At 39.8% G+C, this 21,764-nt stretch overlaps 1 protein-coding gene across 1 annotated transcript in view; it reads left to right on the forward strand.

Annotated features, from left to right (window-relative positions):
* LOC134647199 (trithorax group protein osa-like) overlaps nt 1–21,764 on the forward strand; it is a 136,843-nt gene that overhangs the window by 36,343 nt on the left and 78,736 nt on the right. The window contains exons 3-4 of the mRNA XM_063505064.1: nt 4,670–4,831; nt 21,566–21,628. Of these exons, the coding sequence (XP_063361134.1) occupies nt 4,670–4,831; nt 21,566–21,628 (225 nt within the window). The remainder of the gene's footprint in view (nt 1–4,669; nt 4,832–21,565; nt 21,629–21,764) is intronic.

The following is a 21,764-nucleotide window of genomic DNA, read 5'->3' on the forward strand; positions in this document are numbered from 1 at the left end:
AAATATCAAATCGCAAATCTGGGTTTATTTAAGCATTTGAACACTTGTTAAATGCCAATTGGTGGTAACTAGTAACTAGAATACGTAAAACGAGACGAGAGAGACAGGCATTAACTATAGCTGAAGTTCAGGGAGCTACTTCAGCTGTTGATAGTAGAGTCAGACAAGTAAATCTGTCCTTGTGGTTTATTTGCAGAACAAAAGATTCATTTTAAGATGACAGTGTAGTGGGGAGTGATGAATGGTAGGTACAGGCGGACGCTAGGACTATATAGTCAGTGTCGCCTAACTATGAGAATGTTAGATATTTGAAATTGACGAAAAATTGTCATGGAAGGGAGGATGTAATACGGAAACTGATAAGCTCATCTACGAGGGGTGTTCAAAATATTCTCGGTATGAGAATGAAAACAAACAAGTACGAAAAGTTTGATATTTTTATTTTTCAATATACTCCCCCCCTATGTTCATACACTTAAAAGATCGATCAATTATTTTTTTTAATCCCTCGTAAAAATATTTTTTATCTTTCGTGTAAAAATGCTCCTCCACTGCCGCCTTCAATGCTTCATCGTCAGAAAATTTATTTCCACGCAGATCCTTTTTAAGATTGGGGAGCAAAAAGAAGTCGCTGAGGGCTAAGTCCGGACTATACGGTGGGTGAGTAACAGTTTTAAACCCACATTCAACAATAGCTGCCTTGGCAATATGAGCAGTATGGACGGGGGCGTTGTCATGCAGAAGCAGAATACCTTTGGTTAACTTTCCTCGCCTCTTTTCTTTAATTACATCCTTTAATTGACGTAGAATGTTAGCGTAGTACTGTCCTGTGATATTTACACCTTTTTCTTTATAATCGATTAGTAATACTCCTTCACAATCCCAAAATATCGTGGCCATGACCTTGCCAGCTGAAGGGATGACCTTGAACTTCTTGGGATGAGCTGAACCCTTAATGTGCCACTGCATGGACTCTTGTTTACTCTCTGGGTCATAATGATGAACCCAGGTTTCATCTCCAGTAACTATTCTTTGCAGCACCTCATCAGGATTTTCACCGCACAGGTCAATAAAATCGGAACAACAAGCTTTTTGAAGCCGAGTCAGCATTCGCGGAACCCATCTTGCACTTACTTTTGACATATTAAGATGGTCATGTATAATATCATGTACGGTACCAATTAGATATGAGCGCCGATAGGCATATAGCCGGCGGCGGCGCGCCGGTCAAAATTGGTCGGCGGCGGCGGCGAATCGGCGGCGTGGCCTTGAAACACCTTCGATTAATGAAAAAAGAATCAAACCAAAATTTTACCGAAAAAACATGTTTTTGCTGTAAGAAAGTTATGAAATAAATGCATTTTTTATTTTCAAGGGTAATTTATTGAATAATGGTACGAAAAAAATTGATATCGTATAAACAGTGGATAAGCGGTATCGCGCGGCATCAGAGGCGGACTTAATCTTGGAGAGGTTCTGGCCGGAAGATCTTAGCGAGGCACTCTTTTGTGCTAATGCTAAGTTAAAAATTGCGGATTGACTGTATCAGGGAAACGTCTTGTCGACAGACTCGACAGTCCAAAGAAAATCGAGCTCCGTCTCCGTATCGATAACCAATATCGATAACCATAGTGAGGCCCAAAGTGAGGCCCAACGCCGAGCTCCATGTAACACCGAAGACTTGATTTCGACGCCTCCCAATGCGAGGCCAGAGGATGAGCTGCAGGTAAGTATACAGCTAAGAATCGAACGCCAAGTGTTAGATTGGCTGACGGCCGAACGCCTGGAGCGCCAATTGCGGCGCGCTTCTGTGCGAGGCCGAGCTGCATGAGAGCAGAGCGAGGGCGCAGGCCAATAAAGACTGAAGCCATAGTGTTAAAGATCTGGAGCTTTCCTGCGGGCGCATTCGTGCGACGCCAAAGGCCGAGCTGCAATGGAGCTAAGATCGGATAAGGACCAAGGCTCAAGCGTTTTAAAACAGGCCGAAAGTTGAGCTTCAAACAGGGCCAAAAACTTGCAGGTTCAGATAGCGGCTTAATTCCATGGGAGCGATGCAAGGCCATATATTGAGCTGCGAGAGAGCAAAGCTTGAAATTTGAACAGTGGCCAAGTTTAATTGAGACCCGATTCCGACGCCCTTCCGTGCGAAGCCAACGGCCGGACATTTGGACTTGGACGTGGAAACGCTTAATATCTTAAAATTAACCCCATTTTATACCTTTTAAAGACGTTTAACCATGCTTGCAATGGCTAAATTCGCGGTAAATGATGGTTAGCTGGCAAAATTAAGATCGGTACGGTAATGCAAAGATGTGGGTTCGAGTTCGAGCTCACGTTAGCCAGAATTGATCACAGTTAATTTTTTCATTGTGATTGACATATGTCTAGTGTATATATACACTCTATAAATTGTAATGTGGAACGTTCCACAATAAAAATGGAAGGGAATCAGTATGTTTATTACAAGCATATTGATGTTAAAATTGATATTAAATAATTTCGTTTCCCCAAGACTAGTAGCGCGGTTACTAGACAGATAAGTTTGCATTTGCCTTCGATATTTTTGAATTATATGGGCCTAAAATACCTTTTGAATGCCTATAAACTATTCGAAGTGGCGCTGTTAATGATCTAAACTCGATTAAAAATATATTATCTGATTCCGAAAGTAGTAGTAACTACCAAGGTCACGCCGATGCCACGCCGATAGCGCAGCGTCGGCGGCGGCGGCGCGAAAATTTTGTCGGCGGCGGCGGCGCGCCGGCGCGGCGCTCATAGCTAGTACCAATAGAGAGATTGGTTACTTGTGCTATAGATTTTACCTTCACTCGACCATCTTCCAATATAAGTTTTTCCACTTTATCAATATTTTCTTGTGAAGTAGCTACTACAGGCCGGCCAGGTCTAGGGTCATCTTCAATACTCTCCCTTCCGCGTTTAAACTCGCTTGACCACTTTTGAATGGTAGATAAAGAAGGAGCAGACTCACGGTAAACACAATCCATTTCCTCTTTTATGGTTTTTTGATTTTTACCCTGTTTTGTCAAGAATTTTATCACGCATCGATTTTCTAATTTAGTTAACATTGTCAATTCGCACATGATGTTCATGTTTGTTCAGCAATTGCAGAAAAACAAAAGACCATCTCGGTTCGAATTATACTTTTTTTTAATGTCAATGAATAAACCTTAGCGGCCAGTAACGAAAGAAATTTTAGAAGAGGTCGTAAGATATCAATACCGAGAATATTTTGAACGCCCCTCGTAAGGAACATGTCTAATGTGAAACATGCATACACGAACATTTTCGATCCCCACCCTTTTCCAATATTATTGTTCTTCACTCATTGACAATTCAATTAACCCACGTGCAATTTTCCCCAATGCAGTTCCGGTACTTACATTTATATTATCGACACACGATGCGCGGCTCTAACGTTACGCTTATAAAGTTTACGTACCGACAAGCGCTTACGCCGTTGACCTAGAGACTATTATTACTTAATCCGCGCGGAAACAGTCCTTGTCGGTCTGCACTGCGGACAGTCCATGCGCGCCGTTGTCTTGTATAAACGACTTCTTGTACAGCCTAGTGCGGTGATATTACGTCATGAATCGATATTGTTTAGTGGTTGTTGTTAATGATAAAGAGCTTTATTTTTAACATTGTCGTGTGTAAAAAATATGTTAATTTTGGGCATTTTCGAAATAAATTAAAGTTGGATAAGAACAAAGCCAAATTGAGAAGATTTTTACCATAAATTGTAAATATCGATATCACTATTTGCAATCCCTAAACTTTTTATTAGTTGTTTACTTAAAATTTGTTCTGGCGTGTGAGTGAGCGTCTTTGCGGACTAGGTCCGGCGGCCAAAAGGTTAACTCACGTTATCATCATATTCAGCTTATTATAGTTGCAAATCTCTTCGACAAAATGCGGTAGCGTGCCAACAAAATATAGGTTTGTGTCGGTCTCGAAGTCTGTTGATTCGATCGCTATGGGATTGTTTAAGTGAGTCATGGCCAAGGACGGCTTAGATGATTAATCGTACGATCTCATACCGATTAGATTGTTTCTCGACATCTGTACGAAACATGTTTACCGCGGTGCTATTTTTCGCAACTTCATGCCATGTGGTTTGATATCTTAATCGTTCTGTTAAGTTCTTTGTTCTCACGTGTTACTTATGATCTAAATAGTCATTTGATTAACATCTCAATTTCAAGCGTTTTAGATAAGAATTCTTATGATAGGTGTTCAATTCACACTTTGCTTTTTTATGGATTGTAGTGACCAAGAGAAAATTGATAAAAAATTGGAATTATATTCTGACCATCAATCCATTATACATTTAGCAGTCGAAGTGGTCGCCGCAATCGGCCGGAAGGATCATCGTCTTCATCAGTGCAGTGGAAGTAATAAGTACGACCCCTGCTGTTTAAATAAAATATTGATGAACATCGTTGCTACCACATGTATCGTTCTTTTTTATTCTTAAATAAAGTCATAAAATTTCCAATAGACTGGCCTTTATGGTACTAGACACATCAGGCACGTTCATCTTTGAACTACTTTTGATAGTGATTGTGAAGTTCGTTGAATTAACCAATGCTAGTTACTGTTTTTTTATAATTTTTCTTTCAGTTTTAACGTATCGGAATGTTTTCAGGGTTACGAGAGAGGCGGTTCGCCACAGCCTCCTTCGCAGCCGCCGGGCGCGCCGAGCCCCGGAGCGCCGTCGAGCGCGCCCGGCGGGATGTCCCCGACGCAAGACTCGCAGCACCCGCCGCACCACCCGCCCCACGGGGCGCAGCCACCTCCTCAGCACCAGGTAAATGTCAGCACCACACAGAGGCTCGCAGGTAGATCGCCGCCAAGCTTGGGAAGACCCGTCACCGACGGAAGATATGGAGCGCCCGCGCTAAATCCACGCGCCACCACCTCGTTACCATCACGTATCTTAAGGCTTCGTCACAAAGGCGTGTTGTCCGGGCGGGGCGTGAGCGGGACGCTCCGCTTTTACATATAAAACTCTCACGCTCCGCTCACGCCCCGCCCGGAAAACGCGCCTGTATGACGAAGCCTTTAGGGTGGTTTGCACTAAACTTTCTGTTAACGTCATTGTAGTTATTGTGCTTGTATGAAAATTCTCTATGCGGGATGACAGCTACCACCGCTGTTTTAAACGATGATCAGTTCATGTTAGATGATCGTGCGTGGTGCAAGTCTAGCAACCCACAAGTTATGTTAGGCTTTTGAAGACGTCGAGCAAATTTGCCTCAAGCAAGTAACTGTCGGACCTTTTTACCCTCGACCCTCACACCGCAAAGCTTTCTTTACGTAATTTAAACGTGCATTGTTACTACAATAATGCAGGCATGTAGAGTTACTAAGGAAGCCTGCTCGTATATATTTATCCCAATTCTAGAAGAACACATTTCAAGTTGGTCGTAAGCACCACCGTGGTAATAATATAATAATATTAAGGCTTGGCCAGACACAGAGCGCGACGCAGCGCCGCGTCCGCGCCGCGTGATGCCGACGCGGTGACTGTTCAAACAGGGCGCGCGCGGACCGCGCTCTCAACACGCCCTCATCGCGCGCGCCACCGCTCGCTGCCTAACGTCCGATCCGACTGATGTGACCCAGTGCGACGCGGCGGCCCGCCGCGTCCGCGCGGCGCAGCGCTGCGCGGACGCAAGGGGCCGCGCGGCGCGGGGCGCGACAGAAGCGGGGCGTGATACCGGCGGGGCGCAGTCTGTTTGACGTCGGTAACCTGTTAGCATGTGCCGCGGTCGCGCGGCGCGGACGCGGCGCTGCGTCGCGCTCTGTGTCTGGCCAAGCCTTTAGATCAAGTAGGTACCTAAGTTCGGTTTTGCGAGCCATATATGTGCTCATCAGAGGAATTTGTAAAGGTCGCCGTTGTCGGACACGACATGGAGGACTGTATATGTACTCTGCAATTATGTATTATAAAATGTCCTGATATAAGATTTTGTATGGGCAATATTTAAAATATGTGGCAATGGAAATCTATAACCAGAAAATTGCAATCAGTTGATTGCATAGCCTGCTGGATGACGCATGTATAAAAGTAGAACTGTGCAATTGATAACAAATCGCTGTTATCGATGGAACTACCTTTATCAATTATCATACACAGCCCGGCCAGTGTGTCGGACACGGCGAAAAGGTTCCGCCCCTGATTACGGTTCGCACGATGAAGGAACGGAACGCATAACGATCACTTTGTTTTGAAAACTATCGGAACCGGTGTTTTGTCGGACCGTAATGTAAGCCACATGTGGCGATGAGCGGTGCTGGTGGGTGGACGACGTATGCATGTTCAGTGTTGTCAGATTAGCATATTAGGTGATGAATTCAGTATTTTTTAAAGTAATCGTACAGTGTACACCCGTTTCTTAGCCAGAATGGTTAGTGCTGCTAAATCTGATTGACCAGTAGTTGCGGTCCCGTGTAAAATATTTATGATACATCAGCGCAGTATGGTTTATGGTTCTTAGGAAGGTTTTTTTAAAGTATGTAATTGATAAAATACCATAACTTTGTACGTCACTTTTTCAGATCGGCTTGTAATAATCAATTATGATGTGAAGCAATATAATCACATATAAAAAGAAAGAACACTTAAGGCTCCGTCACACAGGTGCGTTTTGCGAGCGGGGCGCGATGAGAGCGGCGCTCGCGTCGCGCTCCGCTCACACCCCGCCAGCAAAACGCACCTGTGTGACGGAGCCTTAACAAAACTATTTGGATGGATGTTTTCAGTAGTTTAGTGTTACACATTATGTTTTGGCAGCTTTTTAAACTCGCGAGTTGGCAACTCATGTTTGCATTTCGTTTATCGCCCCGATATCGCGGCAAGGCGGCGTCGGCGTCGGCGGCGGAAATTTTCGATAATTTCGGCCGAGTAGACTGCTCTACTGAAATACGTTTGCGCGAGATAGCGAAGCGCACCGGCAAGATAAACGGCTTTTCTCCGATTCCGAATGCTCTGAAGTTGATTTCGTCGATGTTTATCTATTTCCGGGTTTTACTACAGAGTCATTTGATGTTTACTTTGCGTCCTTTACATCTTCATCTTTCTGTATCACGTTTACGAGACAAACTGTACATCTTCATACCTTATTTATTGATCCACAAGGCTCTGTAGAATCATCAAATTCACCACTATCACGAAGGATCTCGTTTAGACATTCCCGAAAATGTGACAGTTCACATTAATTAAATGTAAGGTTTCGGTGCAAATTTCTTCTCGTCTACTAAAAAGACTTAGCGGAGTTTAATGAAAATTGTCTTCCAAGGTCTTTGAGAAAATATTTCACTCGTGAATTGAAATCTCCGAAGAAAAGCTTTATACCTACTTTAAAGTCGGCTAGGTGAAACTCTGGTTATGAACTTAACTGTTATTGCATTGGACGCAACCCCCGGCCCGTGGTTTTGTTTATTTCAGCCGTGGGCGTGGGCGGGGCGGTAATAAGTGGCCTTTGTCATAACTGTCTTATTTGTTTACTTTGTCCTAAATTAACTAACTTGCTGCTTCATGAAGCTCCAGTGCGGTGGCGAGCCGTCCATAAAACTCATTCCGCATATTTTAAGACCCCGGAATGGAACACCTTAGCTATGAATTATTTCAGAAAAATAGGGTTATGCTCAAATAGTCCTTGCCTACGGTTTTAAAGATGACATACCATTGCATAGGCACATTATCTTTTAGGTAGATACCTACTTTTCTATGTGTTGCATGAATGGTTATAAGCTTAATTAAAAATTCCAGCATTTTTCTCCTTATTATAATAAACGTAGGCATGTTATACATGTCGTGCCGTGTCATATGTGTGCGTGACTGCATATCATCAGAGCTACCTACTGCAGCGATCGAATAATTCATTATGAAACGTGAGCGAAGGGTTTTTGGCACGCTCGGTTCCTCGGAGATTTACATATTTCTACTATACTCCCGAGTTGTATGGACCGCACGTGGCCGGCGGCCTGCTGCCAACGATAAGACATGCTCCTTACCTACATCTTCCTACATATTCCATAACCACGTTCTAAGCATCTACTTTAAATTTGAACTTTATGTCCTAAGGTAGAAGGTTGCTTCCGATTTGTGTTTTCTAGAGTTGTCTGAATGATACGATATTAGCAAGGTAATTAGGACAACTATCAACATAGATACAACTATCAAAGTAACATTACTGTTTATGGAAATGAGCAGGTTAATTGAATTCTAATTATATCAATAAGCGGTGACTGTTTGAGAATCTTGTAGGTATGCAAATTTAATATGTATCATGTAGCACTTTTTGATACTTGAATGAATCTTTGCAATTTTGCATAGTCCTTGACAGTTACAAAAGAAAAAAAATCTTCTAAGTACTTAATGTATAGAGAAATATAAGATATGATTTATTTATACCCCCTTTTTATCGAAAAATTCATTTAAACCACGCAATTCATGCTTTAATGCTCGTCGATAATTCAGAGAGAAAATACTTTAACGTAGAAAAAAATTAAACGTCAGTTAGCTATCACATGATAGACGGAGTAGAACAGCAACCCTCGGGAACGGGCGTCTTCTGTCAATTTAACTTTACGCTTCTCTCTAAACACTCCGTTAGGGTTACGGGAACTTCGCCTCCAATTTATGCTAACGTAACCGGAGCCGAGAGCGCCGATACCCGTCTATTCAAATCTTTATTACACCTGTCAGACAGCCGACAGTTACCCTTGTTGCCGCGCGACCGACGGCAAAATAAGATAAAGTTCTGCAAGAGTCATTAACAATGTACCTAATGATAATACTACTAAGCAAACAGTGAAGTGTAATCTGCCTAATTCGCATATCGATGTAATATAACGTCTTAAAAAATAAATTGTTTCTCATAGGCTTCACAAAAGTACCAGCGAGCGACGCGCGGCTAATACTCCACGATGTCAGTAGAGAATTTCGAGAGTCAAGGGCCATTCCAGCATCGTGATCGCTAGAGTGTCCTACGCTCGAAATGAAACGTCGTATCTTATTTTATGATTAGCGGCTCGAAAGCGCTCAGTAATTTTGTTAGTTCCGCCTTTCTGGTGCTGGGGGCGAGTACGGCGAGTGGAGATCGATGCGCGTGTTGCGTGCGAGAGCAACGGGGACAGAATCAACCGGCGCTAGCGCGGTCCCTGTCGCGCGCACCGCCTACCAGGCAGCCATGTTTTGCTCGACCTGCGCTCGCCCGACCGCCATTGTAGCTAGTGATGTTCCCCGTAACTTCGACTCGATGTAACACGCTATTATACCAACTCTCGCCCAACTTACTCGGCCTGCACCAATAACTGCCGAATTGCATTTCGCACCTATAAATCTACGATTGAGATCTAATAGAATTTGCTACAGTATATTCAGTTTAAAATATGTATTTAATTCTCGGTATGTTTTACGAATGATTCAAAAGATCAAAAATGTTTGTTTTAGGACTTCTGAGTTTAAAGAAAATCGATGAAAATAAACCTAGTCGTATAAAATAGTTATACTCTACCACTACCACTTAAGCAAGATAAAATAAAGCACATTTGTACGTTAAATTGAATGTAAATTCACTTATGAATGCTCACAGCGACAGCAATCAACAAAGTTGTAGGTTTGGCACATGTAAATAACTTGCTTCTAACAATATAGAGAAGTTTGTGTGTCGATAAAATAATGTCGATATAAAAGGCTTGCGGTGCGGGTCCGGAATTAAAATGTCAGACGCGCGGCTCGGGCGAGCGAGGGGGCGAGTGGGGCCGCGGGGCGGGGCTGGCCGGCCGGCGCGGCGTTATTAATAACCATAAGCCCGTAGACGCACGAACGTCCAGAGGGGCCAGCGCGGTAATGAGGAATCACTAATTATATTTTACTGGACTCTAGCGTTAAACCAACGTTAATTACAATGCGATGCTGCGGTTTATACTTGTAGATTTGTTTTTATATCCAATTGAAACATCAAACCGCTATTATAACCCTTATGATGCTTCATATTGACATTAGCTTGCTAAAGCTTAGGTCTATAAAAATACAAAAGTGTCGTTTACTTAAGCCGCGCTATCTTCAAAGCTCGCAGAACACAACTGGGCCAGAATGACAAGTTATAATGGTCCGGCGGACCGCTTTAATATTCCCCCACAGTCGCTCGCGACAGCTCTGCGCGCTGCTAGCCCGCCAGTAAAAAACAGATAACACAGTATATTTTATTGTCAAGGAAATATATTGTCAAAGGCCGTGCGATTAATTGCTCGACTCTTCTGAAGTGGGCCTCGGGGATTTTTGCCTTAAGGAATTTGACTGACATACTTTTACTATTTGGAGTTTATTTAGATAATTACTTATTCAATGTTATGTTATGACTTATGATTATCTATTGATAGATATTACCTAAATTGATTGTTACTAAAAAGTTATTTGTGAACGCTGACATATTTATTTATTTAAACTTTATTGCACAAAATATATACAACAATGTACAAATGGCGGACTTAATGCCTAATGGCATTCTCTACCAGTCAACCATAGGGCCAAACAGAGATACTTACAATTGTTGCAGAGAAATTTAATATGTATGTACATATATTTTTGTATCATTGTATTTTTGGTCATATTATGTAGTTGTCGATAATTATGTGTAATGATATTCCGATATTTAAGTTTTGATTTAAATTTAGTTTGAATTTTATAGCTTCAACGTTATGATTTTACATGTGAGCTAATGCGAAAACTCCATTCTAAAAGAATCAATTGTTTACTGTTCCGCTATGCATATGCAACAAGTTATATAAATATACATAATAGAAGGCATCCGGGAAATTTAACCCTCATGAAATGAAACATATTTCAAGTCAAAAACATGATACAAAATATGTAGTTCTTGTGCTTCAGCCCGCTCTCATAAACACGCAGCAAAATGCTACAGATTCTGCGAACTTTAGTGTGGCATATCGCCCTCGCTAGCAGGAAGCCTCTAAAGCGCTGACGGCGCCGCATTCTCGGGCACGCCTGTCACTCCCAATGCTTGCATAGACGTTTACTCAAACATACCAGTGTATACCACCACTCTGATTACTCATATTTGTTACCTATCTCGAGGTCATGTTACGCTAGCTCCCAACTCGCCTTTACTCGCGCAACCAAAGAGAATACCCGGCCAGGGTTGCCGGAATGCACACTAACAAATGGGACCGAGCCACCCCTGCAGAATAATCATATTCTAGCCAAGTAAAAGGAAACTAAAATGAATACGTCGTGCTTTATCTTATTTAGCTCCTTAAAAAGTGTTGTGATTACTGTTTACTGCAGGACACGAATGCTCAAAATTCTGCAAGGACAGACAGGGTTTGTTAATCTTGCCAGCATTTTATTTTTACTTTAATAGCTCTGTATTTCAAGAGAGGAGGGTATATTCTATCTAAGGTGCGAATGAAGGAAGAAGAATCAAAGGAAACATTGAATGTAGCCAACCCTATTTGAAGTGACTCTCGGAACGAACGTCAAAGGTCTAGCCTGACGACGGCACGATTTAGTGCGGGCGGTTGCAGACTGTGCTCTTGTTGGCTACCGAGCACAGGCGAACTGAACACTGGCCAACCAGGATAACGTGACCTCAACATCCGTAACAACTATGCACGAGGGCAGAGCGTACTTATGCCGATCCGTTTACCATTAGAATAACATCCCAGTGCGAAGGCGGACTGCAGCCGAACCGTGCCGGCTCTAACCGCAAACTCTCATTTACACTGCACCCGGCACAATCGAAGTACTCTTTCGGATTCACTAGCGCCAGTTAGTTCCATCCAAATCTAAATTCGGTATTCGAAGAGATACCGCAATCTCTGGACTGTTAGTCCTGTCCTGGTACTTACTAACCGCAGGCGAACTAGTATATGTGTGACTTGAAAGCCGTAACAACTGTGCATAATCGGAGATTACATATATACTGGTTTGTCTGAGGTTACTCGTTAAGCTGCAGGAAGAAAGGGTCTGGTAGCTGTAATAATTTTGGCCCCCCGGCTATTACACATGAGGAGCACGTTTGAAAGATTAGAACTTGTAACGCCGTCGATATCGTGCGACGCAGCTTGAAACGTCAGTTTCACGACAGACGCCCCAATATTAAAGCTATTCTGCGAAAACATGCTCAATTTCTTGCGAACATCGCTCGACTAATCCATTTCGGAGCCTTGTAGGTTATGGAAATCGTGATTAAGATAAGCGCTTTAAAGCATATGAATAAGAACTATCAAAAGACAAATGACCGGCTTGTTACTTCTGAAAAACGTAGTTTTAAGCTTTTGAATAAGTTGCATTATTCTAACGCTTACAGTAAAATTATGAAAACCAACTTTATCTACACACATGTCATTAGTGCTCTATAATGCGTTCAGAAACCGTAGGAAATGACAAGTAAAAGCATTTGATTTTAAGAAAAGGAAATAAATCATACTCAATACTCGATTTAACATAATTACCTTTTATTTCACAGAACTGAGAATAACAAGTACCTATATTTTATTACAAAATACGATAACAGAGTTACCTTGTGAATTCGTTGAACACCAAACAAGAAGTGAGCTCCCTCAGAATGACCGAGCTGTATTTATATCCCGGTGACCGATAAAAAAATATTAAAGGAAGGTAGCATCACATTGCTTCGTTCAGATCTACCCGTATTTTATTTTAATCAAAATATTAAATAAAACGAAGGTAAATTAACTAAATTTGTTCACACCCACCCATAATTTGTTTATTATTATAAATAAACTCCAAACGAAGCTTACAGTCGGCCATTCTGAAAAAACGAAGTCCTCTCGTTATAGCATTATTACAATATATAAAACCTATTAATCAACTCCGTTAATCAACAAATAAATTAATATTTGTATCTAGACCTTCAGAAACACTAATACATACATTATATCTGATACCTACATACATTTACACAAAAAAAATTGAAAAGTAAAATAAATATATCCATAATTTCATTTTTTTTTTCTAATTCGTTCGGCCATCTTACAAAAGTAATTGTTCCGTCAATTACAATCAATAACAAACAATTAACAATCATTAGGACAGACCTTTAGGTAAAATCGTAAGTTACAGTCGTACATATTCAAAAGACATCTAATACTTAAAAGTCAGCCCTATAATGATCAGCACAAATATAATATTTTTCACAAGTCTCTTTCACTTACAATATTATAACAATTTCGTAGTATACGAGTTTTATGTCAAATACCTATTACACTTAGATATGAGCGCCGATAGGCATTTAGCCGGCGGCGGCGCGCCGGTCAAAATTGGTCGGCGGCGGCGGCGAATCGGCGGCGTGGCCTTGAAACACCTTCGATTAATGAAAAAAAAATTCAAACCAAAATTTTACCGAAAAAACATGTTTTTGCTGTAAGAAAGTTATAAAATAAATGCTTTTTCTTTTTTCAAGGATAATTTATTGAGTAATGATACGAAAAAAGTTTTATATCGTATAAACTGTGGATAGGCGGTATCGCGCTGCATCAAAGGCGGTCTTAATCTTGGCGAGGTTCAGGCCGGAAGATCTTAGCGAGGGCCTTATCTTTTGTGGAAAGTTAAAAATTGCGGATATACTGTATCAGGGAATGTCTTGTCGACAGTTCAGATATATTAAATAAATTACCTAAGGAATTAGTACACATTTTAGAAAATAGAAAATCATCGTAACTCAATAAAATTCTAAAGGAATATTTCACAAATGATAATGCTCTGGCAAATATACTGGCAAACAAACTAAAATAAACCCATTAGTTAAATTAAGAAAAGTAGATATTTACATTTCGAATTACTCAATGTATTATTAGGTAACATCAAAACGCGAGTTTTAGTGACCGTGCACATAATCTCATACTAGAGATTTTGCACACAAATGTATGTAGATTTAAGTACTTTTTTAGCGAAATAAATAGATTTAAATTTTAATTTTTTTTTAATAAAATCGAGCTCCGTCATTAACCAACATCGACCCAACAAAACCGATTTATGTCAAAAAGTGAGGCCCAAGGCCGAGCTCCATGTAACACCGAAGACTTGATTTCGACGCCTCCCAATGCGAGGCCAGAGGATAAGCTGTAGGTAAGCATACAGCTAAGAATCGAACGCCAACAGCGCGCTTCTGTGCGAGGCCGAGCTACAAGAGAGCAGAGCGAGGGCGAAGGCTAATAAAGACCGAAGCCATAGTGTTAAAGATCTGGAGCTTTCCTGCGGGCGCATTCGTGCGACGCCAAAGGCCGAGCTGCAATGGAGCTAAGATCAGACAAGGACCAATGCTCAAGAGTTTTAAAAGAGGCCGAAAGCTGAGCTCCAAACAGGGCCAAAAACTTACAGGTTCAGATAGTGGCTTACTTCCATGCAAGCGATGCAAGGCCAAAGATTGAGCTGCGAGAGAGCAAAGCTTGAAATTTGATCAGTGGCCAAGTTTAAATAAGACCCGATTCCGACGCCCTTCCGCGCGAAGCCAACGGCTGGACATTTGGACGTGGAAACCATTAATATCTCAAAATTAACCCCTTTTTATACCTTTTAAAGACGATTAATCATGCTTGCAATGGTTAAATTCGCGGTAAATGACGGATGGTTAACAGTTGGCAAAATTAGTTATGCATTGGGTCGATACTCCAAAGATTCGAGTCTCACGTTAGCCAGAGTTGATTTGATCACAGGTAATTTTTTCATTGTGATTGACATATCTAGTGTATATACAATCTATAAATTGTAATGTACGTTCCACAATAAAAATGGAAGGAAATCAGTATGTTTATTACGAGCATATTGATGTTTAAATTGATATTAAAAAAAATCGTTTCCCCAAGACTAGTAGCGCGGTTACTAGACAAATAAATTTGCATTTACCTTCGATATTTTTGAATTATATGGGCCTAAAATACCTTTTGAATGCCTATAAACTATTCGAAGTGGCGCCGTTATAGATCTAAACTCGATTTAAGATATATTATCTGGTTCTTAAACCTCTGAAAGTAGTAGTAACTACCAAGGTCACGCCGATGCCACGCCGATAGGGCAGCGTCGGCGGCGGCGGCGCGAAAATTTCGTCGGCGGCGGCGGCGCGCCGGCGCGGCGCTCATATCTAATTACACTTGACCATTAGAGTACTTGTGGGAAGTATATATAACCATTAAATCAAATTAAAATATAACCTACAGCTACATAACTTAAAAGCCTTTCATTGGCTATTTACAAAGTAATGAATTGAGCACACTCCCAATTGTCTTACGACTCATTTGTGTGTCAATTCATGCTTTCATCATCTTGGATTGAACACACTCAAAATTGTCCTTAAGACTCCTTTGTGTGCCAATTCAAGAGGTCCACGTATCAAACTGATCACACTCCAAAATGTCTTACGACTCATATGTGTGTCAATTCGAAATCAAAATCCTGTCAATAACACAAAATTCATTATATTGTCATCATCATATCACTTCGTCGTCATAATCAACATCAGAATCATCATATGTATAACTCCTATTCATTCCAAATTATCCTCGCCCTGTGGTTCATCTACAATGTTATCTCCTGCTTCCCTTATGTCTAGATCACTATTACCGCTCTCGCTATCTGAATCAATAACATCCTGCGTAAATGTTAACCATGGGTGTATTTTATCAACCGCAATAACTGCTTCATACTTTCGGTTCCGCTTTCGGGTTATTGGCGTGTCTTCAACTAAATATCTATCCATATCTAACACTTTTGCTATTTTATAAGGTCCTTGTAATTTAGGTAGAAGTTTTTTTGATTTGCCGCTATTACTACTAATGTCTCTTTCTATTCTAACAAGATCCCCTACCTCATATTTTTTTGCTATTTTTCTAACCCTATCAAATCTTTCCTTATTCCTTTGTTGCTCCTCGTGAATTTTCATGTTAACCTCGCACCGCAAGTCATCTATTGGGCGTTGGCTTGAATTCTCTTGATCAATTAATGAAGCTACTAATCATCACCCTTTGTTCTCAGTCTAGTTCCAAAAAGTACCTCAGCCGGACTTTTGCCTATTGCCTTATTTAATGTGGTATTAAGTCCTAGCTGTATTTCTTCTAGATGCTTATCCCATTCATTCTCGTTATGATCGTGGTTCTAGACCGAGAGCGACGCCAATATGGTTCGGTTGTACCTCTCCACTTGACCGTTCGCTCTCGGTGTAGCCACTGCATTTAAAACATGTCTAATACCTAACGCTGATACGAACTGCTTGAAACCTTTGCTTGTGAATGAAGTTCCCCTGTCACTAATCAAACGGCTAGGTATACCAAAATAGCTCATAAAATGATTAAGAACCTTTATGGTCGTTCGCGTTTTGGTATTTCTTACCGCATATAAACATGAATATTTAGTATAAGCATCTACCAAAACTAAGAGATAAGCGTTTTTCGACTTGCTCTTAATAAATGGCCCTAGGTGATCTAAGTGTACCGTGTGAAAGGGCTGATCTACTTTTGGTATTGGGTGAAGCATTCCCTGTCGCTTGCCTGCTGGGGTTTTGTAATAAGAGCACTCTAGACATGACTGTACATACTTTTTGACGAACTTGTTCATTTTGGGAAACCAGTATAGAGCTTTTATCTTATCTAGAGTCTTTTCAACTCCAAAATGACCAAGTTCGTCATGATTTTTCTTAAGTAATTGCCACCTAACCCCTTTAGGTACTAACCATTTTAATTGACCGTCTATGACTCTATACACCTTTCCATTTTTAATTTGATAATTTTTATGGATGTCTACAACTTTGGGAGATTCAGGGTCTTCTAAAGTGCGCTTAATTCGCTTAACTTCCTCGTCAGTTCCTTGTATTGTGGTTAACCAATCTTCAGTCTCTACTAATAGTACATCGAACACAGGCTCGGGCTCTTCTAACATTGGAACAGCATTGCGACTTAATGCGTCAACATGACTCATGCGATTCCCTGGCCTGTATTCAATGCTACAATCGTATTCCTGCAACTGTAACCACCATCTGCTAATACGAGGTATCATATCTCTCTTTGATAAGGTAGTACGCAATGCACTACAGTCCGTTACTATGGTAAATTGTATACCTAACACATACACTCTAAACCTATTCAAAGATGCGATCACCGCCAGGGTCTCTAATTCGAAAGAATGATATTTCTGTTCTTCCGGGGTTGTTTGTCTACTATAATACGACACTGCACGCCATCTACCTTGGTCGTCCTGTTGCAACAATATCCCAGCGATGCCGCTCTTACAAGCATCAGTGTGAATTTGAGTGATAGCCTTAGGATTGTAAAGAGCAAGAATAGGTCTTTTAATTAGTTCTGTTTTTAGTGAATTAAACGCATTTTCTTGCTCCTTACCCCACTCCCATTTGACATCTTTTTTTAATAAACTAGTTAAGGGGTTGGCAATTATAGCAAAGTTCTTAACGAAACGACGGAAAAAGCTCGCCAAGCCTATAAATTGTCGAATTTCATGTTGATTTACTGGTCGCTTGAAATTCTGTACAGCATCAGTTTTACTTAATCCTGGCCTTACACCTTCTTTGTTTATCTCAAATCCTAAGTAATCGATAGTCCTACAGAAGAACTTACATTTTGATAACTTTAATGTTAGGCCCGCCTCTCTAATCAATTTTAAAACCATTTCCAATCGCTCCATTCCTTGTTCAACGCTATGAGCTGGGATAATTATGTTGTCCATAAATGCAAAAGCTTCTTTATTTTTGAGGTCCTTGAGCATAGTATTTATAGTTTTTTGGAACACAGACGGCGCATTTGCCAACCCGAACGGCATACGCGTAAATTGGTACTGACCGTCAGGGGTGACAAACGAAGTCTTATCCTGCGAGCCTGGAGCGATTGGTATTTGGTAATACCCTGATGCAAGATCGAGGGTAATAAAATAATCATATCCCCCTAACTGATCTATCTGGTCTTCTATTCTTGGCAAAGGGTAGTGTTCTTTAATGGTTTTTGAATTTAAGGCCCTATAATCTACACAAAGTCGCTGGTCACCTGTTTTTTTTGTACTAATAATATAGGACTAGCATAAGATGAAGTGGATTCAGTTATGATGCCACAATCCAACATTTCCTTAATCATTTGTTTTACTTTGTCTCTTTCTGAGTATGCTAACCTATAAGGTCTATAAACCACTGGAGTATTATCTTTAAGCGTAATTGTCATTTCATTTAAATTAGTCAAACCTAAATCCTTCAAACTGAACGAGAAACAATCTTTGTACTTTTGTAATAACAGCTCTAATTTATTGTGATTTTCCAAATTTAATTCTGTCTCCAAACTATCTGTGATGATTTTATTGTCCTCTATATCTATTTTATTAACTTCAGCGCAATTTTTTTCTTCAAAAACACAAGCTCTAGCCAATAACTGCCCTTTACAAAAAACAACCGGTAAAGAGTTTAAATTCACCACCATAACACACCCTTTTCCATTTACCAAAGAATAGAGACCAGGTAAAATACAATATTTATTCGTGCCAATATTTCTTATAGATTCGTGCACATACACCTTGCAAGTAAAATCAGACTCAGCCTCGATAGGTACCATATCCATACTCTGAATAGTTACTTCAGAACTTACATTTAATTTTAATTTAATCTCTTCAATATCTTGTTTCATCGAAGGTAATTGTTGCAAAATTAATTTCTCATGCGTTTTGATGATTATTAAACCATCTCGCTCCGTAAAAGTATGTCCGAGTAATATAGGATACTTTAACAAATGATCTGGCACTATTAATACTTCAATCGAGGCTTTAACCGACTGTACCTGCAATTGTAAGGTGCATCTACCCATAGGTTGTATATAGCCATCGCCAAATCCCTTTAAAAACTGCAAATTATCCGTTGAATGACTTATACCCAATTCTAGAAAATCACTATGCCTTATCAAAGTAGGTTGACACCCTAAATCTACATAGCACATCTTCGGTTTGTCATTAACTAATATAGGAAGAACATACTTCTTGTTTGCTTCTCCGGCAAATTTGACTTCTAACACAGACTGTTCTGCCTGACTATTTTTATTGCTTTCGTTGTTTGTTTTGGCTAACCGCCTGCAATTAATACTCTGATGACCTAATCGTTTGCACACAGTACACGTTATCAAGGGTTTTGGACATTTGAAACTCGGGTGACCAACCTCATTGCAGTTAAAACATTTAATAGTATTAAAACGCGCATTGTCTTTTTGTGGTTCATTCGATTTCTTAATGAGTGGGAAACGCCTATCCTTTGAATCCTCAACTTTTATAGACTTTAGGTATGCTAACAACTCTTCTGGCTCATTAAATTTACCGGCCTGGGCTCCTAATCTAATCCCTTTATCGTCTAGCCCGTATATGATACAATCTACAGCTCGTTTGTCTGTTATTCCACATCTGTTAAGTAAATTAATTTTATGATAAAAGTATTGCTCAAGTGTTTCATTATGCCTTACTTTTCTGTCCAACATTTCATGTAAGAGTTGCGCGTAATTTTGAACGGTGGGAAATGTTTTTGTTAACTTTTCTTTCCATTCTGGCCAAGTGTAGTTAAGTGAAGTTAAACCTTGGTACCAGACTTTTGCGACACCACCTAATTTAGGCAAGGCATAATGAATCAATTGTGTTTCCGTCCAGTTGTACAAAGTCGAACTCCCACTTCTGAACTAAAAGCATTTGATTTTAAGAAAAGGAAATAAATCATACTCAATACTCGATTTAACATAATTACCTTTTATTTCACAGAACTGAGAATAACAAGTACCTATATTTTATTACAAAATACGATAACAGAGTTACCTTGTGAATTCGTTGAACACCAAACAAGAAGTGAGCTCCCTCAGAATGACCGAGCTGTATTTATATCCCGGTGACCGATAAAAAAATATTAAAGGAAGGTAGCATCACATTGCTTCGTTCAGATCTACCCGTATTTTATTTTAATCAAAATATTAAATAAAACGAAGGTAAATTAACTAAATTTGTTCACACCCACCCATAATTTGTTTATTATTATAAATAAACTCCAAACGAAGCTTACACAAGCTTTATTACAACCAATTTTACTATGAGAACTTTCTTATCTGTGGTAGTAGGAAAATTTGTACTGTAATGTTATAAGTACTTATAACGTTACAAATTTTTTGTATCGTTATGAGTTTAAATTTGGAACAGCAGTCAAAACTCAAGTGGGCCTCTATTCTAGTATCAATACATATTAAAACAGTTATCGATACGAAACGTCAATTTAGTATGTTTTTTAATATAAACCGCACGATATTTGATCTCGAGTGACATGAGAATAGGGACTTCATTCTTTTGTCTAGGAATTAAAAAAAACTACGGATGTGTGACATGCGTGAAAAAAGTTTTCATTCACCGCCATTTGACGTACAGTTTATCTTTTAGTTAGTTTTAAGTATGTGTTTAGATAAAGTAGTGTATGTAACTGTACTTACATAATTAGGCATTAAAATACTCGTGTGATCCTTTTAAGAAACTCACTAACGTTCGTTTCTTAAACCCACACTCGTATTTTAATGCCTCTCATTATGTAGCAGTCACATAAACTACTAATGTAATGCAATTCATAAAAACAAAATACAAGACAATAATAGGACATACATTTACTAGTTCTATCATTAGTTAATGTCGACACATTTAAAGCATTCATTCATTAAGGCTAAAGGAAAAGCTATGATCAAGTTTGACTTGCCACACAGACGGGGATAATGAGGGTTGCCTGTGGACGACAAAGTAAATTGTCGACAAAATAACTACGTTTCGCTTTGGCGCATTCGAGACTCATTTCTTTCTTCCCTCCGATGTAAGCACGAACTTGTTTTTGTTATTCAATGTAACGGGATAAATTGAGTTTCGACTTAGTTCGGCTGTCGTTTAAACGCTTAACATGAATCGAAACGATTGGACACTTAAAACGACGACAGTTTTACTTTTATGGCGAGACCGTTTTTGCGTTGGTTTTAAAACGGCCTTTGCTAAAATAACGGCGGTGTTATTTTACAAAACGTTTTAATTCAATCGCAAACATCTTTTATCTTCCTGTAATGTAGCTCGAGAACGTAAAGTTATTCCTAGTGGCTTAAGTAGTATATCTCTTATAGTATTCTCCGCGTCCGTTCCAAGAATTCTCGGGTCGAGTAACATTTTAAAATATCTCTCATAAAGGCAGATGGGAGTGGAAAGGAATAGTTTCGTAGAAGCCCGCCGCCGTTTTCAATTAGTCGCTTAACTGAGTTGCCGACTACAATCTCTTGAGATTGTATGCCTGACACCGGTCTTACATTTATTTGACATGACATTTTGTCACTTGTAATATTGTTCCACTGAGCATTCAAACATTTGGTGACTAAGATATGACAAATTTAAAGGGAGTAACTATTAACAAGTAATAATATGTTCTAAATGGTAAATGATTACTTATAAAATATTGTTGTTTAAATAGAACGATTTTATTTTGTCATGTTTATTATTTATGTTTTACTTTCACAGGGTTACCCACCTCCGCCGAGGCCACCTCAGCCGTCCACACCAAACGCACACGATCCTGATTCGGTAAGTAATTTATTAATACTATTTTTACTTGTAGGAGCTTCATTAATAACCTGTCAAGTCACCGAGAGTAATCTTTATATTACGGAGGTATTTTTAAAACCTGTTTCATGAGCAAAGTCAATGAAGTAAACGAACA

This window comes from Cydia amplana, chromosome 1 (genome assembly GCF_948474715.1).
Source record: "Cydia amplana chromosome 1, ilCydAmpl1.1, whole genome shotgun sequence".
Classification (NCBI taxonomy): Eukaryota; Metazoa; Arthropoda; class Insecta; order Lepidoptera; family Tortricidae; genus Cydia; species Cydia amplana.